This window comes from Rhinatrema bivittatum, chromosome 9, assembly GCF_901001135.1.
Source record: "Rhinatrema bivittatum chromosome 9, aRhiBiv1.1, whole genome shotgun sequence".
Taxonomy (NCBI): domain Eukaryota; kingdom Metazoa; phylum Chordata; class Amphibia; order Gymnophiona; family Rhinatrematidae; genus Rhinatrema; species Rhinatrema bivittatum.
The window spans coordinates 263,962,419-263,987,003 of record NC_042623.1 but is presented as its reverse complement, the minus strand read 5'-3'; the positions used below and the strand labels follow the sequence as shown (position 1 = coordinate 263,987,003).

General features: G+C 41.3%; 1 protein-coding gene across 5 annotated transcripts in view; it reads right to left on the bottom strand.

Moving 5' to 3' along the window:
* Window positions 1-24,585, bottom strand: part of IFT80 (intraflagellar transport 80) — a 264,566-nt gene that overhangs the window by 204,331 nt on the left and 35,650 nt on the right. For all 5 annotated transcript variants that reach the window (XR_003858776.1, XM_029617084.1, XM_029617083.1 and 2 more), the window contains 3 exons: window positions 18,526-18,594; window positions 12,209-12,318; window positions 2,904-2,993 (listed from right to left, as the gene is read on the bottom strand). Coding sequence is in view for 4 of the 5 variants with exons in the window: in XM_029617084.1 (XP_029472944.1) it covers window positions 2,904-2,993; window positions 12,209-12,318; window positions 18,526-18,594 (269 nt within the window). In the remaining variant the exon portion in view is untranslated. The remainder of the gene's footprint in view (window positions 1-2,903; window positions 2,994-12,208; window positions 12,319-18,525; window positions 18,595-24,585) is intronic.

Here is a 24,585-nt window from a genome sequence, read left to right as displayed (position 1 = left end):
ACTGTACAAAAGAATGGAGCCAGATCCTCCTGACACAAGAAGATGTGAGCGCCAGGAAAATGGACACCCCGGTTAACATCCTCACTAGATCTGCATATCACGACCTTCTTGGCTAATCCGGAGTTGCAAGAATTGCCATTAATTGGTAATCTCCCGACACATCTTGGCTCTTACTGGCCATTCGTGAAATTATGGGTGAAAAGGATAGATTATCTGTGCAAGAAGGTTGGAACAATGACCATTTTCTTGGTAAACGTCCTCAGCGGTGTGGCTAGCCCAAAAGGAAAGGCTCGGAAGTAAAAATGCTTTCCCAGAATGCAAAAGTGAAAGACCTTCTGATGATGATCTCTCATGGGAATGTAAAAGTACACATCAGAGAGGTCCAAGGATGAGAGAAACCCATTCATCTGATTGCCACATTGATGGAATGAAGCAGGGTATCCAGAGACATTTGTTGACCCCTTTGAGATTAGGTTAGAAAGACCCACTCTTCTTCGGGACCACAAATTAGATGGCATAGTAGCCTTGCCTCTGTGCCTTAAATGGCACCAGGACTATTGCTTTCAGGTGTTGCAGCCTTTCCAAAGTTGTTCTCACCACCAGTGTCTCGGTGTCCTACTCACTGAGGTACACCATAAAGGTGTTGGAAAGAGGTATTGCTAAATCTAGAGAATATACATTTTCAATGATATTGAGAACTCATAGGTCTGAAGTGATGTGGGTCCACTCCTGGTAATACCTGGGATCACCTCAAAAAAGACCCACTGTCTTTTATTGGGAAGCACGAGAAATCCCAGAGGCACTGGTATTATCGCTCCTAGATCTCTTAGCCCCTTGAAAGGACCGACTCTATCCATGAAACCTCCTTGATTGATTTGTATATTGTCTCCCCAGACAATATCTCCTTACCTCTCTAAAACAGCCATGACCTCCATTAGTCTGTGAAGACCCATGGGTCCTATCCTCTGGTAGTTTATGGGGCTTGGACTTCCTTAAATCCTTGACTAATTTCTCTAGGTCCTCTCTGAACAATAAAAGGGAAGCTTGCTCAGACAAGCAGTAGATGCTGGATCTGCTGCTCAGTTATGAAACCACAGCAATCATCACGCCAAAACAGTCACTGTGACTGTCCAGCAAGAAATCTAACACAAAGGTGGCTCCAATTCCAGCCAAGTAACTTCCGGACTTTCTGGAAACTGTTGAGACGAATGCACAAGCCATGCTTTCCCTTGGGCTGAACTTCCAATGTTGAAAAAGAAAAATCTGCTTCAGGAGTGATTCAATCTTTCTATCACGTGCATCCTTATGAGCTGTGCCCCCTTCTACAAGAATGGTTGCCCTACGGCCAAAACCAATGCATCAACCCTCGGTATCCCAAAGAGGGTTTTTCTTATTTTTTGACAGGAAATGATAGAGCTGGTTTATGGTCTTACTTCCCTTGAGCCCCCCCTCCCCCATGGTAGACTCCTTTAGAACCATACACTTAAGCTCCTTGTGAAGCAGGAAAGTTCCAGTCAGCATTCTGACTATCTGGAAGAAAGGGTTACCTTCTAGATCCTCCTCAATTTTGAAGTCCATCATACAGAGAGAGGATACCACCTACGAAATAAGGAATGTTAGCTTGTTCTTCCAAAATAGTTTGATCATGGAGGAATTTTCATTATCAGATTACAACTCCCCTTCTTCCATGGAGTCCAATGGACTCTCAGCTTCTACCCTCTCCTTCAGGGTCCTTCACCAAATCCATGGGGAAACCTGATGCTCTAGATTTGCCCTAATGGCAGGATAGTAAAGTCTCATCTTCAGGAATCTTCTGCATGGCCCAGATAACTTGTTGAATGGCACTCACTAAACCAGGTGAAATAATACTTTTGGGGCTGAGGAGATAAAAATCTAGCCTCTTTTTAGAGCCCTCTCCCCACTCGAGAGCCAAAACCAGAGGCTCAATGAGTATGACTAGGTCCTTTATGAAACTACTACTTGTTGAAAGCCCCGAGTAACTATTACTAGAGCAACACTGGAAGCGCCCATGATTACTGTGTCCCGCAATCCTGGGTTTCAAAACGCGGGAGGCATTCAGGTACTGTGTTTTTGGAGCAAGACATTACTGTGGGGAGATTTGGGAGGTGGCGAGGAGCCAGTATATTTCTTTTAAGTATCTACCATGGAGGGAGGGAGAAGAGCTGGAATCCCAGCAGTAAAAAGTGATTTTTCTTTAAATTTAGAAGGGTTTGACGGGGTCTTGGCCAGCCGGAGGTTTTGCTATTTGTGGTAGTGGGGTGGGAATAAGGCCAGGAGGCCTACGGAGACGTTTTTGTTTTCTCTTACAGAATCTCCACTTAACCGGTTTGATGGCAGGTTATCTGGACACTCAAGCCTGGATAACCTTAGACCTAACTAGATATATTTAAAATCTGGCTTCTTAGGTTTAAAATTATCTGGTTACATGTAGCCGGATAATTTTAATAAAGGATACTCAGTGGGATGTTTAGGCCACAGAATATCCAGGACAAGTTATCTGGCTAAAGTTAGCCCAATAACTTGACCACTTACTGGCTTACAGAATATTGGTCTCATTATTTTATATTTTAGTATTTGTTTAAACAAGCTCTTCTGCTGCGCTGTAATCAGTATTGTTCAAATGCCAATGCACAAATGTTACCATTTTCTAAACAGCAAAAAAAATAAAAAAAAATCAACTGTTGCTTAATTTCAGTGAAATCTTTAATGCCATAAGAATATCTGAAAGCTGGGGGAATGTCAGCAACTAGTATGGTTAGATTAAAATAATGTAAACACAGCCAAATTAAAAGGAGCTATAATAAAGGCAACAAATCTATATGTTAGAAAAGTAACAAGAAACCTAGCAGTATAAAATAAAAATATTTCATAATTCCACAAACCTTATATTTACAATCTTCACCAGCAGACAGGATAAGATCATTGATCACGTTCCAATCTACTTTCAAAACAATCCCATCATGGGCTTTCCACTGTTGAAGGCAAAAGGAATTAGTTCTAGATTTCATGTACATAACATAGTTCATATAAATATATTATTATCTTTTTCCCTGCTTACTTTTTATCTATACTAAAATCTTTAAATAAGGCAAGCTGGTCTGGGGGCTCATACGAGAGACCTGGGTTTGATTTCGAGTCTGGCCTCTGCTCCTCAGGTCAACTAGTGTGAGGATGCTGCAAAGATAGTTTTCCCAGCCCCTAGAGGGAGAATCGCAGTCATCACACAATGGCAAAATCAAAAGATGAGACACATATATACCACCAGTTACCAGAAGGAGCTGCAGGTCAAGGATTGTTGGTATGATAGCTGGGCTAGTCAGGAACAGGTGCTGGGGAGGAGAAAGGGTTTATAAAATGCAGAAAAATAACTCCATGAGAGTGAAAGCTCATGGTTCCATAAACCAGTAAAAGCTGGAATCCCAAAGGAGCAGGAGGAAAAATGGTAAGCAATAAATAAATAATCTAAAAGCAAAACACCTAGGAAATTTAAAAATAACCATATTTTTAACATTATGGGGGCATTTTATAAGTCCGCATAAATGTGCAGGCTATTATATTGCTTAAGTTATATCAAATTTCAAAGCAAATTTAAGCATGTTAAGTTATTTTGGAAAATTAGCCACAAATTACACCTGCCACATTGCAAGGGAAATGTTTTCAAGGAAATTTATGTCCATGTTTTTCAAAATCGAAAGCATGCACATAAATGCAAACCCTGTACAGACTCCATCCCCTTGGTGCGCCTCTCCCAGATACACGTAGCAATTTTCAAAAGAGCCATTTCTTGGATAAACCATTGTTTTACCCCCAGATGTTCCTCTGAAAATTACCAAAGGTTATTTACTAAGGTGCATTAACACACGTTAAGAGCCAAATTCAGTGCTCAACACTTATTAAAACAAGGAATAATTCAAAGTAATGTGCAAAAAAAATTAATGAGTTACATAGAAACATAGAAAAGGACAGCAGAAAAGGACCAAACGGACCCTCCAGTCTGCCCAGCAAGCCTATGGTAGCATCTGCTGTGCCATACAAGTCACCCCCTTACTTAGTTTCCCATAACATCAAAGTCAAGGCCCTTGTTGGTTGCTGTCTTAGCTCAATTTTCTTTTTATCTCTTGCCATTTCCCCCCCATGCTTATTTGTTTTCCCAGACTGTAAAATCCAATGTCCTTGTTGGTTGTTGTCTGAATCTAATTCCCCTTTTCCCCCTTTTGTAAAAGCAGAGAGCAATAATGGAGTTGCATCATCAGTATGAAGGCTTATTGGTTAAGGGTAGTAACCACCACACCAGCAAGTTACGCCACGTGCACTCTTTTCTTCATTTCCAACCTCTAGCCTTTAGGGATTCACAGTGTTTATCCCATGCCCCTTTGAAATCTTTCACTGTTTTTGTCGACATCACTCCTTCCAGGCATCTAACACCATCTCTATGAAGAAATAATTTCCTGACGTTGGTTCTAAGCCTTCCTCCCTGGAGTTTCATTATGTGACCCCTAGTTCTACTGATTTATTTCAAACAGAAAAGGTTTGTCGATTGTGCATCATTAAAACCTTTCAGATATCTGAAGGTGTGTATCATATCTCCCCTACACCTCCTCTCCTCCAAGGTATACACATTTAGGTCCTTCAACCTCTCCTCATAAGTCATTTGATGGAGACCCTCCCACCCTTCTCTGGACCACCTCCATCCTATCTCTGTCCCTTTTGAGATATGGTCTACAGAACTGAAAACAATACTCCAGGTGAGGCCTCACCAAGGACCTATACAAGGGGACTATCACTTCCTTTTTCTTACTGGTTATTCCTCACTCTATGCAGCCCAGCATTTTTCTGGCTTTAGCTATCGCCTTATCACATTACTTCGCCATGTTCAGTTCGCTATACACTATCACCCCAAAGTCCCTTTCTTGCTCCATGCACAACAGCCCTTCACCTCCCAATACGTACAGCTCTTTTGGATTACCACAACCCAGATGCATGACTTTGTCCACTTGTCCACTTTCAGTTTTCCTAGCTCTTCCCATACATTCTCTTCTATAAACGGAATTTCGTCTACTCCAACCCCTCCATTTTCTTGTTAACTAGCAATGGTCCTTCTTCTGGGTCTTTAGTGAACACCAATCTGAAGTATTTGTTTAATATTTCTACCATTTCTTTGTTTCTCTCCACACCTTGATCCTTTTCACTTTCCAATTTCACTATACTACTTTGGATGTTTCTCCTTTCTTTGAAGTATCTGAAAAATGTTTTGTCACCTCGCTTTACCTCTTTGTCAATCCTTTCTTGATTACTTTCTTCATCTCCATCAGTTTCACCAGATATTCTTCCTTGTGTTACTCCCTTTGGGATCCTTTATATTTCTTGAACACTGTTCTTTTTGCTTTTATCAGGCACTTTCTTAGAGAACCAGATAGATTTCTTATTTCTCTTGCTTTTGTTTATTATTCTAACATATAGATTAGCTGCCTTGTAATTGCTCCTTTTAGTTTGGCCCACTGTTGTTCCACCTCTCTCATTTTTTCTCAGTATTCTAGTTCTCCCTCCAGGTACTTCCCCATTTCAAGAAAGTCAGTATTTTTGAAATGCAAAACTTGGGTATTTGTGTGACTTCTCTGTATCCTATTTGTGATATCAAACATACCGTTTGATGATCACTGGTGCTGAGGTAGGCACCTATCTAGACATTAGACACATTATCCCTGTTAGTGAGCACTAAATTGAGTATAGCTCCCTCCCTCATGGGTTCCATTACCATTTCTTTGAACAGAGCTCCTTGCAGGGCATCCACTATCTCTCCTCTTCTGTTAGATTCTGCAAAAGGGATTCTCCAGTCTACGTCTGGCAGATTAAAATCTCCAACAATCACCTTTTCTCCCTTCTTTCCCACCTTTTGGATGTCTTCAACCAGATCTCTGTCTAGTTCTTCTGTTAGATTCGGAGGCCTGTAAACCACTCCAGTAAAAATGGATGCCCCATCATCTTTTTTTAGGACAGCCCATAATGCATCTTCTTTAACCCATCTTCCTTGCAGTTCTGTTGCTTGGATATTGTTTTTGACATAAAGAACTACTTCTCCCCCTTTTCTTTCCTCTCTGTCCTTCCTTAACAAGTTATAGCCCAGTATGGCCATATCCCAACCATGAGATTCCATGAACCATGTCTCCATGACAGCAACATTGTCCAAGTCCATCTCCACCATTAGAGTTTGCAGGTCTGGGATTTTACTGCCCAAACTACGAGCGTTTCTGCTCATACCTTTCCAGATTTTCTCACTCAGGTTACTGCTTTTCTTAGACTTGTTTTGTATCTTATTCAGATGACTTTTGTTATCCTCTTTACCCATTTCCTTTGTACTTGTATTTGGGGGGGGGGGGGGATGACATTCTAATTTCTTTCTGCCATCCCTGTTGTCTAGTTTAAATGTCTTATGGCATAGGATTTGAATATATCACTTAGGATCCTTTTTCCTGCCACAGACAGATGTAAGTCATCTATGACAGAGCCTTTTACTGTTCCATACATGGCCCCAGCCTCCAATATATCCAAAACTTTGTTTCTTACACCAAGCTTTGAGCCATGCATTGAAGTTATCTATATGGCTTAGCCTCTCTTTCCACTTCACAGAATAACATTAGGAATCTTCGATCAAATAACACCTCTCGTCTATTAATTCCTCCCATCAAAGATGCCCATCTATCAACAACAAGAAATAGAGCATTCTCCAATGCCTGTCCTAAAAAATAGAACTCACTACCACCTTATTTAAGAACTCAAACTAATATAAAAACGTTCAAGAAGGATCTTAAAACTTTCCCTTGTCCCAAAGTCTACATTAATGATTTAATTCAACAATCTAACTTCAATCAATACTACCAACCAGACCCATGCAAGAGAGATACTGAATTAATATCTGGCATCAGCCATTGTAGCAGCAATATGATCTTATAATTAACAATGCTAGAAGTCCATCCCGAAAATGAATAAATACCAAGACTATTACCTTCCTCCTTTTCCCTTTATTTCCTTGTCCTCCCTTTTTCACCACCAACCTCTCCCCCTTCCCTTCATCTCTCCCACTGTTAATTTATGCAACTATGTTTTAATTGTAAATTCTTTGTTTGATTTCTGTAAACCGTTATGATGGCTGCACCGAATGACGGCATATAAAACCGAACAAATAAATAAATAAATAAATAATTGTTCACTTTTTTTCTTTAAGAAATATAAATGTATACTCCTTCTGGAAATAAGGGGTGTAATAATGCTTTATGTAATTGTTTAAAAATTTAATAAAGAGATAATTTAAAAAAATAAATAAATAATAAGTGACAATACTTAATGACAAAAAATGACAACAATTAATAACAAAAATGTTATTAAAACATGGTCTAATATATCTTTCTGAAAAACTTAAGTCTATGTGTGTAATTCCATATAAATTCCATATAAATTTTACATATAAAACATTTTTTTTATATAAATTGGTGTAGTCTATTAGTGAAAATAATGACAAATGTTAACCTAAAACAGCCTAGATTGACTTAAAAACTGAGAGCCAATTATGAAAACATATTTAAAACCGTATAGGTGCTGACATAATTTAAATACAAACTAAGGACAAAGATTTTATTTAAAAACAAACAAAATGACTATAATAAAAAAAATCTAAAATATGATCAATGAGAAAATAAACTAATGTGTCTTTAGCACCAAAAAACAATGACTATAAATAAAACGTTCCTTAAAAATCTCTCCGTGTAATTCAGCCAATTAAAACTTCAAATATCAATGGTTTAAACTCTCAAAAAATTAATCCGTACAGTTTAGCCAAAGCATTAACGAATAAAAACACCCTCATGTAAAATTTAAAAGAACAAACCTGTTTTAGGTTAACATTTGTTTTGGCAACTTACAAGATTTTTTTCTAGGCAGGCACCAATGTGACACTTTGTTTCAATATGATGTGCTACATTGTTTCAAAAGATGCTTCATAAGATGGTCTCAATTTGTTACAATATTCTTTACTGTTTGTCTTGAAGAGATCTGTTCAATTTTCTTTTTGGTTAATTTTTAACACACTCAGAGAGGCTGAACTGCTGCATGGAGACATACCACCGGCATTAGATATAATAGGTATTTTAAAGTCATTATTTTACTAATAGACTGGACCAGTTAATTAATATTTTAAAAAAAGCCTGAGTCGGGCTTTTTATGATGTTCTGTGCTGAATAAAGAACTCCTGGTGTTCACTGATCCCTTTTTCTTTGGTCGCTACTGCAATATTGGATCAGTTTCCGGTTTGTTTTTTTTTTTTTTTGGACCTTCAGTTTCTTATATTCCTTGTCCTGGGCTGGCGCAAGGGAGAAGGTGCCCTAGGCACCTTCTCCCTTGCGCAGCCACGCCCTCAGTCACGCCGACACATTCCTCTCTCCCGGTCGCAACCCCAACTCCTTCCTCTCAAATCTCCACTCCTCTTTGCCACCACCACTCATGGCAGCACATAGCTCGCGCCCAGGCCTAGCGCTTCCGCCGTGGTTCCTCCTTATCCAGCATGTGGGTCTCTTTTAAAAATATACTGCCCTTGAGTCTTTTTAATTGGGATAACACTTGCTCTCTCTTTATTGGGGATCCCGACCCCGCTACATTCCAAGATAAAAATTCAGTAGTGGTCCTCATCCCATATCCCTGGAGTCCACAGTAAGAAAGAGATCCTCAAAACACCAGGAAGCCCAGACTGTCCCATTTTGAGCTCCAGTCTCCCCATATTATAGTAATAGGAAGTGCACCACTGTTTAACGTCACAGCAGATGGGAACATCCCTTCATCCAATTATGGAACAAATATCTTTCATGCTCACCCAAGGCCAGAAAATATCCAACCCAACCCCCCCCCCCCCCCCCCAATCCCACCCAGAAAAACAAACAAAGCTCCCTGATAAAGCGCCTTGTTACAAGAGATGGCCAGGAGAACTTACAGATGTGCTCCGGTGCTGCCCCTCCAGACAATCAAAACAAAACGTATGCAGCATGCACTGAAACGTTACAACCCTTCATAGCCCAAACTTATCGCTGAAGCCGCAAGTAACAAGGACTACTTAGGTAATGACTTCCATATCGCCTTTAACAACAGCTGACCGATATAATAAACTGATAGAAGCAGGGTGAGAACGTTGCCACAGTGCCTACAATAGCTGGGCTGAGCTAACGATTACTATTGAGGACAAGTGTTATATGAGTGATTGCAAACACTGCAACACACAAATAAGGCAAGGTAGTGGAAGTCCAATAATCAAAGTCCCAGACTTAAACCCATCGGGCTAGATTTTAAAAGCCCTGCGCGCGTAAATCCTGCAGGATTTACGCTCGCTGGCGCACCTATTTTGCATAGACCGCCGGCGCGCGGAAAGCCCCGGGACGAGCGTAAGTCCCGGGGCGTGGCGACGGTTCGGGGGCAGGCTGGGAGGGCGGTCCCGAGTCCCCCAGCACTACGGCCTGTGCCGGGGGATGCCGAGGCGGTGCGCGCAAGTTACGCCTGCTTCAAGCAGGAATAACTTGCCCAACAAAGGTGGGAGGGGGGGTAGATAGGAGAAGGGAGGGGAAGGTGGGGGGACGCGGAAGGAAAGTTCCCTCCGAGGCCGCTCCGATTTCGGAGCGGCCTCGGAGGGAACAGAGGCAGGCTGCGCGGCTCGTCACGCGCAGGCTGCCGATTTTGCGCAGCCTTGCGCGCGCCAACCCCGGATTTTATAAGATACGCACGGCTACGCGCGTATCTTATAAAATCCGGTGTACTTTTGTTCGCGTCGGTTGTGCGAACAAAAGTACGCGCGCGTATGTTTTTAAGATCTACCTCATTGGGTCTTCCTTTCCACGAGTGTTATGGGCATCAATGGCAGCTCATATAGGACAGAAACAGTCACTTACCCGCTGCAGGCAGGTCATCCACGAATTTTTGAGCCTCTGCCACTGATTCAAAGAGATGAAATTTATTCTGCAGCCATATTTTCAAATGTGCAGGGTACAGGAGAGCAAAGCGTATTTGCCTGGTGACTAGGGCTGAACACACAGTTGTAAACTCCTTCCTCTTAGCGGAAACACCAAGAGAAAAATGTTGAAATTACAGACTACGATGGTCACACAATCTTTTTGCTTGCAGTATAATTGCATGATCTCTACTTTTTGTGCATAATTAAATAGTTTAAAAATTACTTCTCTTGGCCTGGTTCTGTCTGCCATCACGCTGCAGAGCCTATGTGCACGCTCAATAATTATAGGCCTACTGTCTGGCAGAAGGCCCAATTCCTTAGCCAGGCCCGCTTCTAATACCGATTTTAAGAGTCTCTCCTCCACCGATTCAGGGATTCCAATGGCTCTCACATTATTGCAGCGAGAGCAATTCTCTATATCCTCAGGTTTCTCAGATTGATCCAGAAGTAATTTCTCCAATTGCTGTATTTTTGCTGCTGCTGCAGTAGTCATCCTCTATTATTCCGACTCTTCCTTCCACCACATCTATATGGGAGCCAAAGTCAACTATCGTATTTTGTATCCCCACTACCTGGGCAGATATAGCATCAAATCTGCTGCTCAACGCTGTCACTACTGCTTCAGTAAGTGCTGTAATATTCATGCTTTTGCCAAAGACAGAGAAGCATTCTCTTTCATAGCGGCCATCTTAGACTCAGAAAGGTGCGGCTTCTCTTTCTCCGTTTTTGCAAACCTTGTGTACATAATGTTAGGCAATCTTGTTATAAATCTGTCCATAAACTATTTAGCAAACATCCTGCAGAGTTTAAGCAAGAAAGAAGTGAATTCTACAGCAATGGGACGATATATTTCAAGGGCAGCACCCGGAGCCCAAACTCAAACATCCGTCCGGGTTCACTGCATCATGTGACTCAATCCACTTTAATTTAAACTTCTATTTTGAAGTATCTTACACTGATCCAAGATATTTTTCAGTTCAGCTATCTTAGGAAACCTTTGCAACAAACTATATATTTACACCCACACATCTCTCTCCATGGAAACAAAAATACAAAAATTCACAGTTTTCAAATCAGGTAAAACAAATAAGACTAAGGAATTAAACACTTAAAACAGCATGAGAGAATCAGTGTGGTAAGCACCAAAAAAAATCCCAACTTAGATTATTGTCTTTCTTCCTGTAAAGCTGCAGTTTCCAGAGATACTGTAATTGTCTTCTTGGAAGGGAGTTGATAAGTCCCCTTTTCTGGGTGAAATACATGATTGAAAACCTCTAACAGTATTTTTATGAATGAATATATTAATTGTTTTTAATTCACAAAATTCTAAGAATTATTTTTCCACTTATTAATGATATTTGTACATTACTGATTCATACAGCTTCTGAAATATTTCCATTAAACATTTTATTCAGTAATAACACGTTTCAGTTTATGCACATGTAAAGTAATATACCGTATTTTCGTGCATATAACCTACAGGGTAGAGACTTTTTACATTCATGCCAGGGGCGGATTCCAGGTAAAGATCGGCCCGGCGATTTTCCCCAAAAACGGCCCAGAAGATACCCCCTGGTCTGCCGAGCGAGGCTCTGTTGCGGCCGCACTCGGCAGACCACGTGACCAGAGCGACCGACCCACCGGGGGATGCTCGATCCCCCGATAGGCCAATCCGCCCCTGATTCACACAGTTGCTCATGCAGGGTAAATAAGCGTACAAGTTATACTCGTTTTTACATTACATGCATATCTTGGGCACTATAGTACACGCGGAAATACCGGATAATATGCGCATATAAAAAAAAATACATGTATTCTGTTTTTTATGCCAAAATGGAAGAAACAAATGAGCATTCCTAGATATTTTTATCGATATGTATCTAAAGTAAATGGAGCCTAGTTAATATGTGGCATAGGTGCAGGGTTTACATGGGTGCTAGGATTACTTTTAGGCGGGGTATACACAGGTGCAAGGTTTACATGGGTATGGAGTATATCCATGAAAATACAGATGTTTCTCTTGGGTAATTAAGATCCTTGTCCTGTGGATATGCATCTCAACTGTGTAGGCAAGTAACCGTTGACCTAAAGGCAGACTTGCAGCAAGCATACAGTTTCAATTTAATCATTTTTATTTAAGTTGCAATGTTATTTATGTGAAATATAGTAAGTTTATTAAGACATATGTTATATTTATAATACCTGTAAAACCTTGGCACTTGGCTGAAGAGGTTTGATAATTAGTTGCTTTCCAGCTGTGTATAAGACTTTTTCTGAATCAGGGCTCCATGTTACAGAGTAAACTGGTGTTCCTTGAAAACAGAGGAAGAAAACAAGAGAAAAAGAAACCAGTAATAGGTGAAGTTCTGATTTTTATGTAGAGGTTTAATGAAATGCTTTAGTTTGACAGCTAAACTTTTGGCTATATGGAAATCTTCCCTTGAGCTGCACAGTACTTTATCAGTAAAAGGTAATTTTCTCTGTAATTTGCTACATATCAGAAACTCTCTTCTCTATTCCATGCAGCGTTTCCAGTCTCTGCTTTTCTTGTCAAGGAATCGTAAATTCCATCAGCAGCTTCCCAATAGGCTTAGTAAGAGGTTAGGGAGTAGGTGGTGTATAGTACCCAGCAGACGAACCCTAGTTAAGGATAGTGTTCAACACTTAGCTTAGCTCTCTACACCCTTGGACAGTGTTTCAACTTAGGTAACTTTTTATGTCAGCTCAGTTAAAGCGCTCTTTTAAAGTTCTTATGACAATTTACAAAACAAATACAACTTAGTCAAATAACAAATGAGAGTACATATATTATTCCACTTTGGGGGCTCCACTGGAGAGAAAAGGAAAATTAGTTCTTACCTGTTAATTTTCGTTCCTGTAGTACCACGGATCAGTCCAGACAGTGGGTTGAGCCTCCTTTCCAGCAGGTGGAGACAGACTAAAACTTGCAGGATGCCCTATATCAGGACAGAGCCTAGCCTCTAACCCTTCAGTATAACGTATGTCAAAGCATAAAACAATAAACCCAAGAATAGGATCAAGCAAGTAACCAAAAAAGCTCAACAGAGCAACCATAGATTAATGTAGAAGCATGGTATACCTATACGCTCTTGCATAAACTTGGTATAAAATAACCACCAAAGCTTCCGGTGTAAATGCTCAGTAATCTTGCACCAAGGAAAATATGAAAATCTGCAGACCTGCAAGAAAACAAGCTTCGAGAGGACAGAAGACAGACAGGGAAGGGCATCTGGACTGATCCGTGGTACTACAGGAATGAAAATTAACAGGTAAGAACTAATTTTCTTTTCCTGTACATACCTGGATCCAGACAGTGGGATGTACCAAAGCTTCCCTAAACTGGGTGGGACCGAGACAGTCCCACTCGAAGCACTTGCCGCCCAAAGGAACCGAACACCGGAGCGTGTACATCCAGACGGTAGTGCCAAGCAAAAGTGTGCAGAGACGTCCAAGTGGCGGCCCTGCAAATCTCCTGCGGGGAGACAGATTGACTCTCCACCCATGAAGTAGCCTGAGAACGCAGAGAATGGGCCTTCAGACCCTCAGGAAGCGGACGACCTTGACAAAGATACGCCGAGGAAATGGCTTCCTTCACCCACCGCGCAATCGTGGTCTTAGAAGCCTGCTTACCGCGGTTGGGACCACTCCAAAGGACGAAGAGATGGTCCGATACCCGGAAGTAATTGTTGACCTGGAGATAGCGAAGCAAGACTCGTTTCACATCTAGCCGACAAAGGTCGCCACCCGCCATACCCGCAATCTCCTCTGGAAAGAACGCTAGGAATTCGACCGACTGGTTGACATGAAAAGCGGAGACAACCTTAGGCAAGAAGGAAGGAACCATCCGGAGAGAAACCCCGGAATCGGAGAAACGCAAGAAGGGCTCCTGACAGGACAGCACCTGAAGCTCGGAAATACGGCGAGCAGAGGAAATAGAGACCAGAAAGACAGTCTTTAGAGTAAGATCCTTGAGCGTAGCGTGGCGAAGAGGCTCGAAGGGAGCCGCACAGAGAGCTCGAAGGACTAGGTTGAGACTCCACGACGGACACGTGGCCCGAGAGGGGGGGGCAGAGGGGTCTAACGCCCCTCAGGAAACGAATGACGTCAGGGTGAGCTGCTAAGGCATGATCGTCCACCCGACCCAAGAGAGAGCCAAGCGCCGAGACTTGAACGCGTAGAGAACTGAAGGAGAGGCCCTTAGAGAGACCCTTCTGAAGAAAAGAAAGAATCAAAGGAATCGAGGCGGAGCGCGCAGGGACACCCGCCTCCGTACACGCGGACTCAAAAACTTTCCAGATGCGCACATAGGCCAGAGAAGTCGACTGCTTCCGGGCTCGCAGCAGGGTGGAGATGACCTCCTCCCTTACTGAAGGCCTATAGCTGCTCATTCAGGATAGTACTTCCTAGATGTCTTTATATGGCTTTCTAAAAGCCATATAAACCTTTTGAAAACAGATTTCATCTGGGAGAGAATTCCATAATTTAGGAGCCACCATTGAAAAGGCCCAATCAGAGGTCCTGACTAAACATCTCTATAATGGGGCTGGAATTACCAGCAATTCCTTCTTGGAAGATCTTAAACTATGTCCTGGTGTATACCAAACCAGTTTACTTCATAAATAATTAGGCCCCATGATTGAAATACCTTAAAAGTAAGGATCAGAAACTTAAATACAATCCTCGCCTCCACAGGCAACCAATGAAGACACTTCATTATTGGAGTAACATGATCTCTTACCCTCAAACCCACTATAATCCATGCAGCGGTGTTCTGAAGTAAATGCAATCTTTTCAAGGTCTTTTAAATGTACCCAAACCAAGTTATCAGGAAAACATGGACCACTCAAACCAGGTCAGTATTAGATTATTAGTGCTAGCTGTTTTATTTATTTAAGGCTTTTCTTTACCTACATTCATCAGGGACATCATGCCGGTTTACATCGAAACAAGGGAGAACAACATAGAGAAATCAGTTACAAAAAACAGGGAGTAACAAACTGGGAGATGCGAACGTAATATGCATAAAAGAAAGGAAAAGAGGCATAAGTAAGATATCATAGAACTAATACATAGGCATACAACGGAAGAATAGAACAGTAGAAAAATATATACAAATCATGTATCAATGTCTTAAGTAGTGTAAAGCAGAGGCATGTGACAGGGTAAAGACAGGGTATAGAGGGCATTCAATGATTTCATGTAAAGAAACCAAAATAGGTGGGAAGTTGTATTAGCTGGTGAAAATCCAGGGGGGATTGAGCTGTGTGGGGTTAGGGGTAGGCTTCCTTGAATAGCCATGTTTTGAGCTTGTTTTCTTTTTTTTAATTTCTGTGCGCATTACTCCAGTCCGAGTTCAGGTGGCATGGAGTTCCAGGCATAAGGACCAGCAATGGATATGGCATGCTCTTTGGTGGAGTTGAGGTACAAATGTTTCGGAGAGGGAGTGTGGAGGATACTTTTATATGATGATCTGGTAGGTCTATTGGATGTGTGGAAGTGGATCGAGTCTTTTAACCAGTGCATTTTCTGGTTGTGGAGGGTTTTATGTATGATGGTGAGTGTTTTGTATGTTATACTGTGGTAGATGGGGAGCCAATGAAGATCTTTGAGGATGGGGGTGATGTGGTCGAATTTGCGTGAGTTGGTGAGTATTTTGGCGGTGGCATTCTGAAGAAGTTGAAGAGGTTTAATCGCGGCTTTGGGTAGACCAAGTATGAGGGAATTACAATAGTCTATTTTGGAAAGAATAGTGGCTTGTAGTACTGTCCTGAAGTCGCTAAGGTGGAGTAGAGGTCTGAGTTTATTTAAGGTGTTAAGTTTAAAGTAACAATCTTTCATAGTCGACCGATGAATTTTTGGAGGTTGAGGCGATTATCGATTATGACGCCAAAATCTTGTGCATGCTGTGAGAAGGAGAGATTGTGTGTGGGGGGGAGGGGGGTACTAATGTTGTGATGAGGCAGTGAGATTATGAGTAGTTCCGTTTTGGAGGAGTTGAGGGCAAGGTTAAGGCAGGTGAGGAGGCTATTTATTGATGATAGTGCGTTTTCTCATCTTTCAAGGGTGGAGGCAAGGGAGTCAGTAATGGGGATGAGTATCTGAATGTCATCCGCATAAATGAAGTGAGCAAGGTCAAGGTCAGAGAGGAGTTGGCAGAGGGGAAGTAGATAAATATTGAAAAGGGTCGAGGACAATGAGGATCCTTGGGGTACGTCTCTGTGGAAGTGGATGGGTTTAGATTCATAGTCATCTATTTTAACTGTTCCCGCTCCCCGGCTATACTCTGAGCAGATGGGAGAGCAATGTGACTATTGTAGCCACATTACCATATGAGCTCACAGCTCCTATACTGCTAATTACGGGCCTGTTTGCTCATGCTACTCCCTGGAGGGAAGCTGCTGGGCCAGTGCAAGCTTCAGGAGGACACTGGCCCATTGCACTCAAACACCGCTGTAAAGCAGTCTGACCCTTCAAAATTCATAGGGCCACTGCAACTGCTTCCCTGTTAAGCAGCTCTGGGCCTTGACCTCTGCCCCCTCCCTACCATGCTCCTGTCCTTTCTCTTATCTGGGCTCCTGCCATGTAAGGACCTTGCCTCCAGATCCTGCTTTCACTCTTACTACTTCCAAGATTCTCTTTATGGAGTCAGATATCCTGGGCCCAGCCATACCTCCTCGCTGATGGTCCCTAGCCTTACTCCATATGCCATTCTCAATAGTAATGCCAGCTGCTTCAGTGGCATGTTCTCACAAAGACCTAGCATGCTTGGCATGGCCTGTGATGCCACTGGCCAGAACAGTGATGTTGCTAGACAAGCAGCAGGTCGGTGCCACTGGTTCAGACCAATGTAGTATTGCACTTGGCCCGAGATCTGCCCCTTCAATTGAGGCAAGTACTCGTGCATTGTGCCTGCGAGAGAAAAAAAATAATTCAACTTTTTAGGAAGCATTGCAGCATAAGTGGATGCTCAAGAAGGAAAGCCCAGCCCTTTTATCTTTTATAAAAGCTCCTTTTTTTTTTTTTGCCCATAGCAAAGGGACAAGAGATCCAGTGAGCTCTGGCATGGCTGGCAGAAGAAAGAGGCCAAAACTGAACCAATTTCCTTCCATCCTGCCTCCCTCTCCAGCAGAGCTTGATGGAGCCAATGAATGACCTTTGTAATGAAGAGCGGCATTCCTGAGCATGGCCAGAAGAAGCTTCAGCCTGGCACTGTGCCTGCTGGGTTGGTGCTCTTCACTAAACGTAGTCACACAGTGACTGTCAGATCTACAACTCTCCCTTCCAACCCAGAAGAAATGTAAGGCTGCGCAGTCCCCATGGCCTGGCCCCTATATGCGTGTGTAGCTGGGCCGTGGGAAGGACTGTCTAGCTTGACATTCTTCCACCCCTCCCCTGACTCTGAATGCCTGCATCACTCATGAACTAGCTCAGCACAGTACCCCGGTGACCTGCAGCATCCATGCAATTAGCCCGGTGCAGTTAATTCAGGAAATTACTTATGCTTTAAAAAGTAAATAAAAGATTTCTGTTGATGTTTTGGAAGACCATCTGAAAAATCTGGGAAAGGAGTTTTATAGGAATGCTAATCACTAGAATAAAGGGAACGCAGGTTAATATCTTAAATTACTGCCTCATGGGCAACACACTTAACCTTGCCTAGTCTGTGACCGAGGATCATCTGGGTTGGAACCAGAATACTGGAGTTATTAGAGCCACTGCAGGGCATTTAGCTACATCTGTTATACATTACTGAACAGTTGTTCAAAACCTCAGTTTTAACATGGAGAAGACATGTAAACATTATGTGAAGGAGAAAGCAATTGCATCCTGTGCTGAAAATTAGCTAACTCAAGCTGTCGTAAGCTTAATAATATTCAAACTACAAACAAGAGGCAAATGGGGAGAGTCATGATGTAAAGGTATACAAGATTCCCACTAGTCAACTCATAGGAAAGGGTACAAGTCTATTTTTCAGATTATGCCTGTGGGAAGGGAAGACTACACAGTAACCATGGGGGATGGGAAATGTTATTTTTCAAAATTTTGCTCCATTTTTGACTGTTTTTTGCATTGAAAATACTAAAAATATATGTAACAATGCGAGTTTGATAGAGCAGATAAAGGAAAGTGAATCATTCGCTCTGAATGGAAATTTTGTTCAGCTAACATCTTAATAAAAATAAAAAATTACATTTCTTATAATGTGTAATACTATATTTTAGAGCACATACAGAATATTTCAGTCTAACATTTGCTAGCCAAGCTGAAATGCTGATTTAAATTTGGTTAAACTGTGATTTCTTTTAAATTTGTAAACTGTACTACATGGATTGTGTTGCCAATATAAATAAATAGATATTGGGGGGGGGGGGGTTCATAACTTTTTGCTGCAATTTTTACATGGGGATAAAAGGATCACCAGGTTTATTAAATATATTTTAAATATTCTAAAAATAAAAGTATTAATCAACACATAGGTAATTAACTATAAATCCTACCTTGCTGGGCCAACGTGGATCTCAGCATCCCACTTTTAGACCAAATTTTTATTTGCCCATCTTCTCCAGCTGCAAAAAAATAAAGCATGAACACTTTTTTTTTTCAATACAGCATAGCCACTATGGTGAGTGAATCATATCTGAGAGCTTCCAACACAAAACCTACTAGTGCTGGCATTAGAAATCTAGAGTTTCACATTTACTTTCTGAAGACAGGACCTGTATTGTCTCGATAGCTCATGCACTATAACTTATGTACTAGTACTACATAAAAACAAAATCCACTTTCTTCAAACTGTTAGTATATTTTCTTTATGTGCAAAGAACTGTACCACTCAGTTTAAGAAGAAAAAAAGTTACATTTGTTTAAAATTGCAAAAAATTAACTGTTCAACATAAGAAAAATCAGTTATTTGACTTTATACAGATAGAAGTCTCAAATTATAAGAAAAAATAAGATATTTTATTGTTTTTTTTCTTTTCACACTACCACTCCAGCAACTATGACAAGTAGATCCATTGGGGTCTTCCCTGTGCAGGTCCATATCCTGCCAATTTTTCCCTTGACTTTGGGAGGGCACACTCTCCTTTTAAACTACCTGGGCTGCACAAATGAGTAAGTGGGGAGAGGAGAAATGCAAAGAATAAAATAATTCAATGTTTCTAAAGTGACAGACTTTAAGAAAGCATGTACTAAGCACAGGGATCGGTATGGGGGAAAAGGAAGGACAGAATAGGTTCTGTGGTAAGTGGAACAGGAGTCAAAAATGGGCAGACAGAATTTGTCATGGTCTTTATCTGCCAACATGTTCTATGCTTCTAAACTGATATACCTTGAAAACATGCCAACTAGCCAAGGTCTAGAAGCCAGACCTTGACTGAAGATGAACCCATCCATTCTCTCTTTCCTGCCTCTGACCTGAATCTGTAATTTATGCCATGCCCTTAAACACCAGCAGTCCTTCTAGGCAGGAAATTCAAATCTAGGTAGCACACATATTATAGGCCTCATTTTTTTTTTTTTTACTTTCTGTGCCACAAGTAAATGTCATTTTTTCTAATGTGACATGCTAGTCATATAAGCATTTGAAATATATTAACTTTCTTTAATCTAAATAAAAGCTTATTTTTAGGTGTTTTAAAGGCAATGCAAACAGTCCATCTGTTCTCCCACCCCTAATAGTAACAAACTTTGCTGCTGCTGCTCAGGCCAAATCTGGTCACTATCGGGGCATTTCCAAGATGGCCGCACGCTAACTTGCTATGCTTTGAGTGGATTTCTCTTCCCCTTAAAACTTTGCCGTGAAAGTTTTTGAAATATTTACTATATGAGCACCGGCCGGGGGCGTGGTCGAGGCCTCCGGACCAGCCCCCGGGTCAGGTGATGGCGCGCCAGCAGCCCGCTGGCGCGCGCAAAGTTACGTCTGTCTCCGGCCGGCGTAACTTTGCCAACAAAGGTAGGGGGGAGGGGAAGGTGCGGGAGGGAAGAAGGAAAGTTCCCTCCGAGGCCGCTCCGATTTCAGAGCAGCCTCGGAGGGAACGGGCAGTGCGCACAGGGCTCAGCGCGCGCAAGTTGCACAAATGTGCACCCCCTTGCGCGCGCCGACCCCGGATTTTTGTTCGCGCTTGGTGCGCGAACAAAAGTACGCACACGCATAGATTTAGAAAATCTACCCCTAAGCGCTGTCAGTCGACCATTTTTAAAAGGGCTTTTTTGGTGCCAAAAACTTACAAATTAAAAAAATCAAAATGAACTTTAAATAAACATTAGTTGTGGAAAGCTGTAGTGTAAGAAGTTTTGAAATAATTTAATGGACAAATAAAAACTTATCTCAAATAAAATTACTTAATGTTGTCAATCAACTGGGCGTGGTTTCTCCTTGAAAAACGAGGAAGTGTTCAATTTAAATACCTTCTTTAAAGAAGAAACCAGATATATGTTTATCTGTACATGTTACTGAAAACAAATTTAAGGAAGGTTATATAAATATATTAGGATGTCTTTATATCAAAAAAATAATAATAGCTTTGTCAATCGTCTGCAAGGGCGAGGTGCAGACAGACAAAATAGGGAAATGTCAGACAATGGGTAGCTTACTAATTTTATATAAAAACAGAGAGACATATTGGGGAGGTGTCAAACAATGGGAAAATACTTGTACATCATAAATGTTAATTGTATCTATAAAGTACTAAAATTGTAAAAGGTATATACAGACTGTGCAGATCAGTGAAAAAAAATATAAAAGCATTTAAAGGTAAAGTAAAAATGAGTCAATAAAAGGGTCAGGGTAAAAATTAAACACATGCATAAATATTAAAAATTATTACTAATAAAAATGTTTAAAAGAACAGATTTAAAATGCAGCAATGCAGCAATTAATCATATCACAGATATTATACCAGGGGTCAGGAACCTTTTTGGCTGAGAGAGCCATAAACGCCACATATTTTAAAATGTAATTCCATGAGAGCCATACAATATGTTTAAAACTAAATACAAGTAAATGTGTGCATTTTATGTAAGATCACACTTTTAAAGTACAATAAGTCTCTGAAAATATTACACCAGGCCTAAAGACACCAATATATCTCCTATTAGGAAAACGGACCAAGTCAGGCTGCTATAGAGTCCTACACAGAAACTACACGCCAGCAGAAAACCTCACCTGAATCACGTGCTGTCCCTCACCTAACATAGAATAAAGAGACCAAAACGCATAACAAGAAGCATGCAGACAAAAACTGAATTGGAAACTGCAACAAGCCAGAGTCTCTGTATGCAGTGTAACAAAGGAAAAAAGAAACATCACACATCCTTATAAAACAAATCAAGAAATATAAAATCATCAGCAGTAAAACTGTACTAACAAAAAGAACATATTTCGAAACAGCTGATGAGTGGAATATCCAATAATTAAAAACTCATATAAAACATTTCCAGATACCAACAAAATATTTCAAAATAGCAGACACAAAGATCCAGTAATGAAAAATAATAAGGATACAAAAATTTTTTTGCTCTGCATACCTGGGAACGTTTGATATCCAGGTGTCCTGAGATTGTTCTGAATTAGCAGGAGGTGGGGTGGTTTGCTTGGAACTTTCTCCTCTCTCAGTCACATACCAGCGCTCTCTCTCACACTGGCTCTCAATGACACACCTATACACACATGCTCTCAGTACTCACATATACACATGTTTTTTCTCACTCACTTATATAGGCTCTTAATTACACATTTACACACATGCTGTCTATCTTTTCACGCTTATACACACACAGGCTTTCAATCACATAAATACATGCTGTCTTTTTCTCTCACACACAGACTCTCATTCACATGCTTACAAACATGTCCTCTCTTTCTCTCATTTACACACAGGCTCTCAATCACATACTCACATGCTCCCTCACCTAAATCAGCTCTCAATCACACACAGACACACATGGTCTCTCTCTCTCATTTAAACACAGGCTCTCAATCACATACTCACATGCTCCCTCACCTAAATCAGCTCTCAATCACACAGACACACATGGTCTCTCTCTCTCATTTAAACACAGGCTCTCAATCACATACTCACATGCGCCATCACCTAAACCAGCTGTCAATCAGACACAGACACACATGATCTCTCTCTTACTTATACACACAGGCTCTTAATCATACATACACATGATCTCTCTCACACACAAAGGATCTCAATCATACACACATACTCTTTCAAACAAACAGGTTTTCAATTACAAACTTACACATACAGGTTCCCAATGGTAAACTTACATTCATGCTCTCTCTCTCACAGGCAGGATCTCAATCACAGACATACTCTCTTTCACATATACAGGCTCTCAATCATTCACATACATGCAATCTCTCACTCACACACACAGGATCTCAAACACACATGCTTGCTTGCTCATTCACTCTCTCTCTCCCCCCCCCCCCCCGGGAACTCGCGGCAGCAGCAGCCACCTCCCAACGCTAACCTCCTTCATTTTCAGCCCTCGCGGAGGCGAAGGCGGAGTCCCATCGGCCGCGGTTGAAGATTTTCATTTTCCTCCGAGCCGCGCTGCAGTCTTCTTCCCGCGCAGGCACCCGATGACTCCAGCGCTGGCACCCGGCTGACACCCGATGACTCCCGCGCAGGCACCCGGATGACTCCAGTCGGCGTGCTCTCTTCTCCTCCCCCCCGCGGCCCGGAAGAGGAAGTGGTGAGCACCGGGTGCCTGCGCGGAAGAAGAGACCACGCTAGTGTGGTCTCTTCTTCCCACGCAGGCACCCGATGCTCTCCACTTCCTCTTCCGGGCCGCAGGGGGGGGGGAGGAGGAGAAGAGAGCACGCCGGTGCCGCTGACTCCAGCTGTCCTGCCGCGTTCCGCCCGGGCTGACAGCATTTTAAGCCCGGGCGGCGGAGGACCGGGGAGCAGCTGGGTCAGCGGGGAACCGCGAAGTATGGCGACACTTGTCTGCGAGCCAGATGCAGCCCTCAAAAGAGCCATATCTGGCTCACGAGCCATGGGTTCCCGACCCCTGTATTATACAGTAGTAAAAAATAAGAGCACCTTTATAAAAACACAGTGTAATCTATTTCCATATTTAAACCATTCGGAATCATTGTGTTAAATTCATATATATTTTTTGGTTCTAATTGCAACAATAATTGGTCAAGATTCCCTCCTCTCCAGTTAAGATTGGGTTGCTGAATTATGCAAAATTTGTATTCATCAAACTTATGGTTAAATTGTACAGATTGCTCAACCAAAGGTTTAGATGTTACGCAACGTTTTAAACTGCTCCTATGCTCTATGATATGCTTGTTAAATTCTCTAATCGTTTTACCTACGTAAAATTTATTGCATGGGCATATCGCTGCGTATATCACTCCTTTACTTTTACAATTAGCGAATGATTTAAGTTTAAAGCATTTGTGCTGTCCAGGTATGTGTAGCTTGTCTGTTTTGATATTAACTTTACAGACTGAGCAATTACCACAAGGGCGATGGCCCGGTGGTCTCTTGTCACGAACTGGATTGAATGGCAATGAGGAAGGAGCTAATAGATCTTTCAAATTTTTGTCTCTTTTGTTTGCTATCATCAAGTCTTTATCTTTAAAGGCAGGTAGGGCCTGTATGATGGGCCAGAACATTTTTCAAAACAGTAATAATATTATGGGACTTGTGAGAGAAAGTGATGAGGCAGACTACACGATCAATTGTTTTCTTGTTTTTCTTCACCAGTAAATCAGACCTTTTTTGTTTCAATGCTTTCTCATAACCAGTCTGTACATGCTTAAATGGATAATCTTTTTCTAAAAATCTGTTTCATCTGTATTGACCTTTTTTTAAAAATGGATTCAGTAGTACAAAGTCACCTTAACCTTAAGAACTGCGAGTATGGAAGGTTTTTCAACACTGATTTGTTGTGACTACTTGTGTAGTGCAATAATTTATTTGTATCGGTTGGTTTCCTATAAATGTCTGTAATAAATTTACCATTGATTATACTAATCTGTATATCTAGAAAAGGAATCGATAAGCTATTGTAATTCATAGTAAAATTTAAATTCAGGTCCAAGGAATTCAACCAAATATTAAATCTATCTAGAGTCTCCATTTCACCTTTCCATAATACAAAAATGTCATCAATGAATCTTTTCCATAGTAATATATTTTCTTCAAAATCGTGAACTACTAAAAAATCTTTTTTGAATTTAGCTACATATAAGTTCGCAATTGATGGGGCCATCATGGACCCCATAGCCACTCCTTTTATCTGTTGGTATATATTTCTGTTGAAACTAAAAAAATTTCTTGTGAGTACTATTGTTATTAAATTAAGCAGGAATTCATTTGGGATGCGTTTATGTATTGTACGTATCTGTAATATCTGTGTAATCATTTCCAGTGCTGCCAACTGGGGTATGTTTGTATATAGAGCATCTAGTGTCACCATTAACGGGTCCTCATAAGGTTCATTCAGTTCATTTAATACTTCTAGTGTATTTATGAAATCTGAGGAATCACAAATGTAGGACGGTGCTTCTGAAACATGTGATT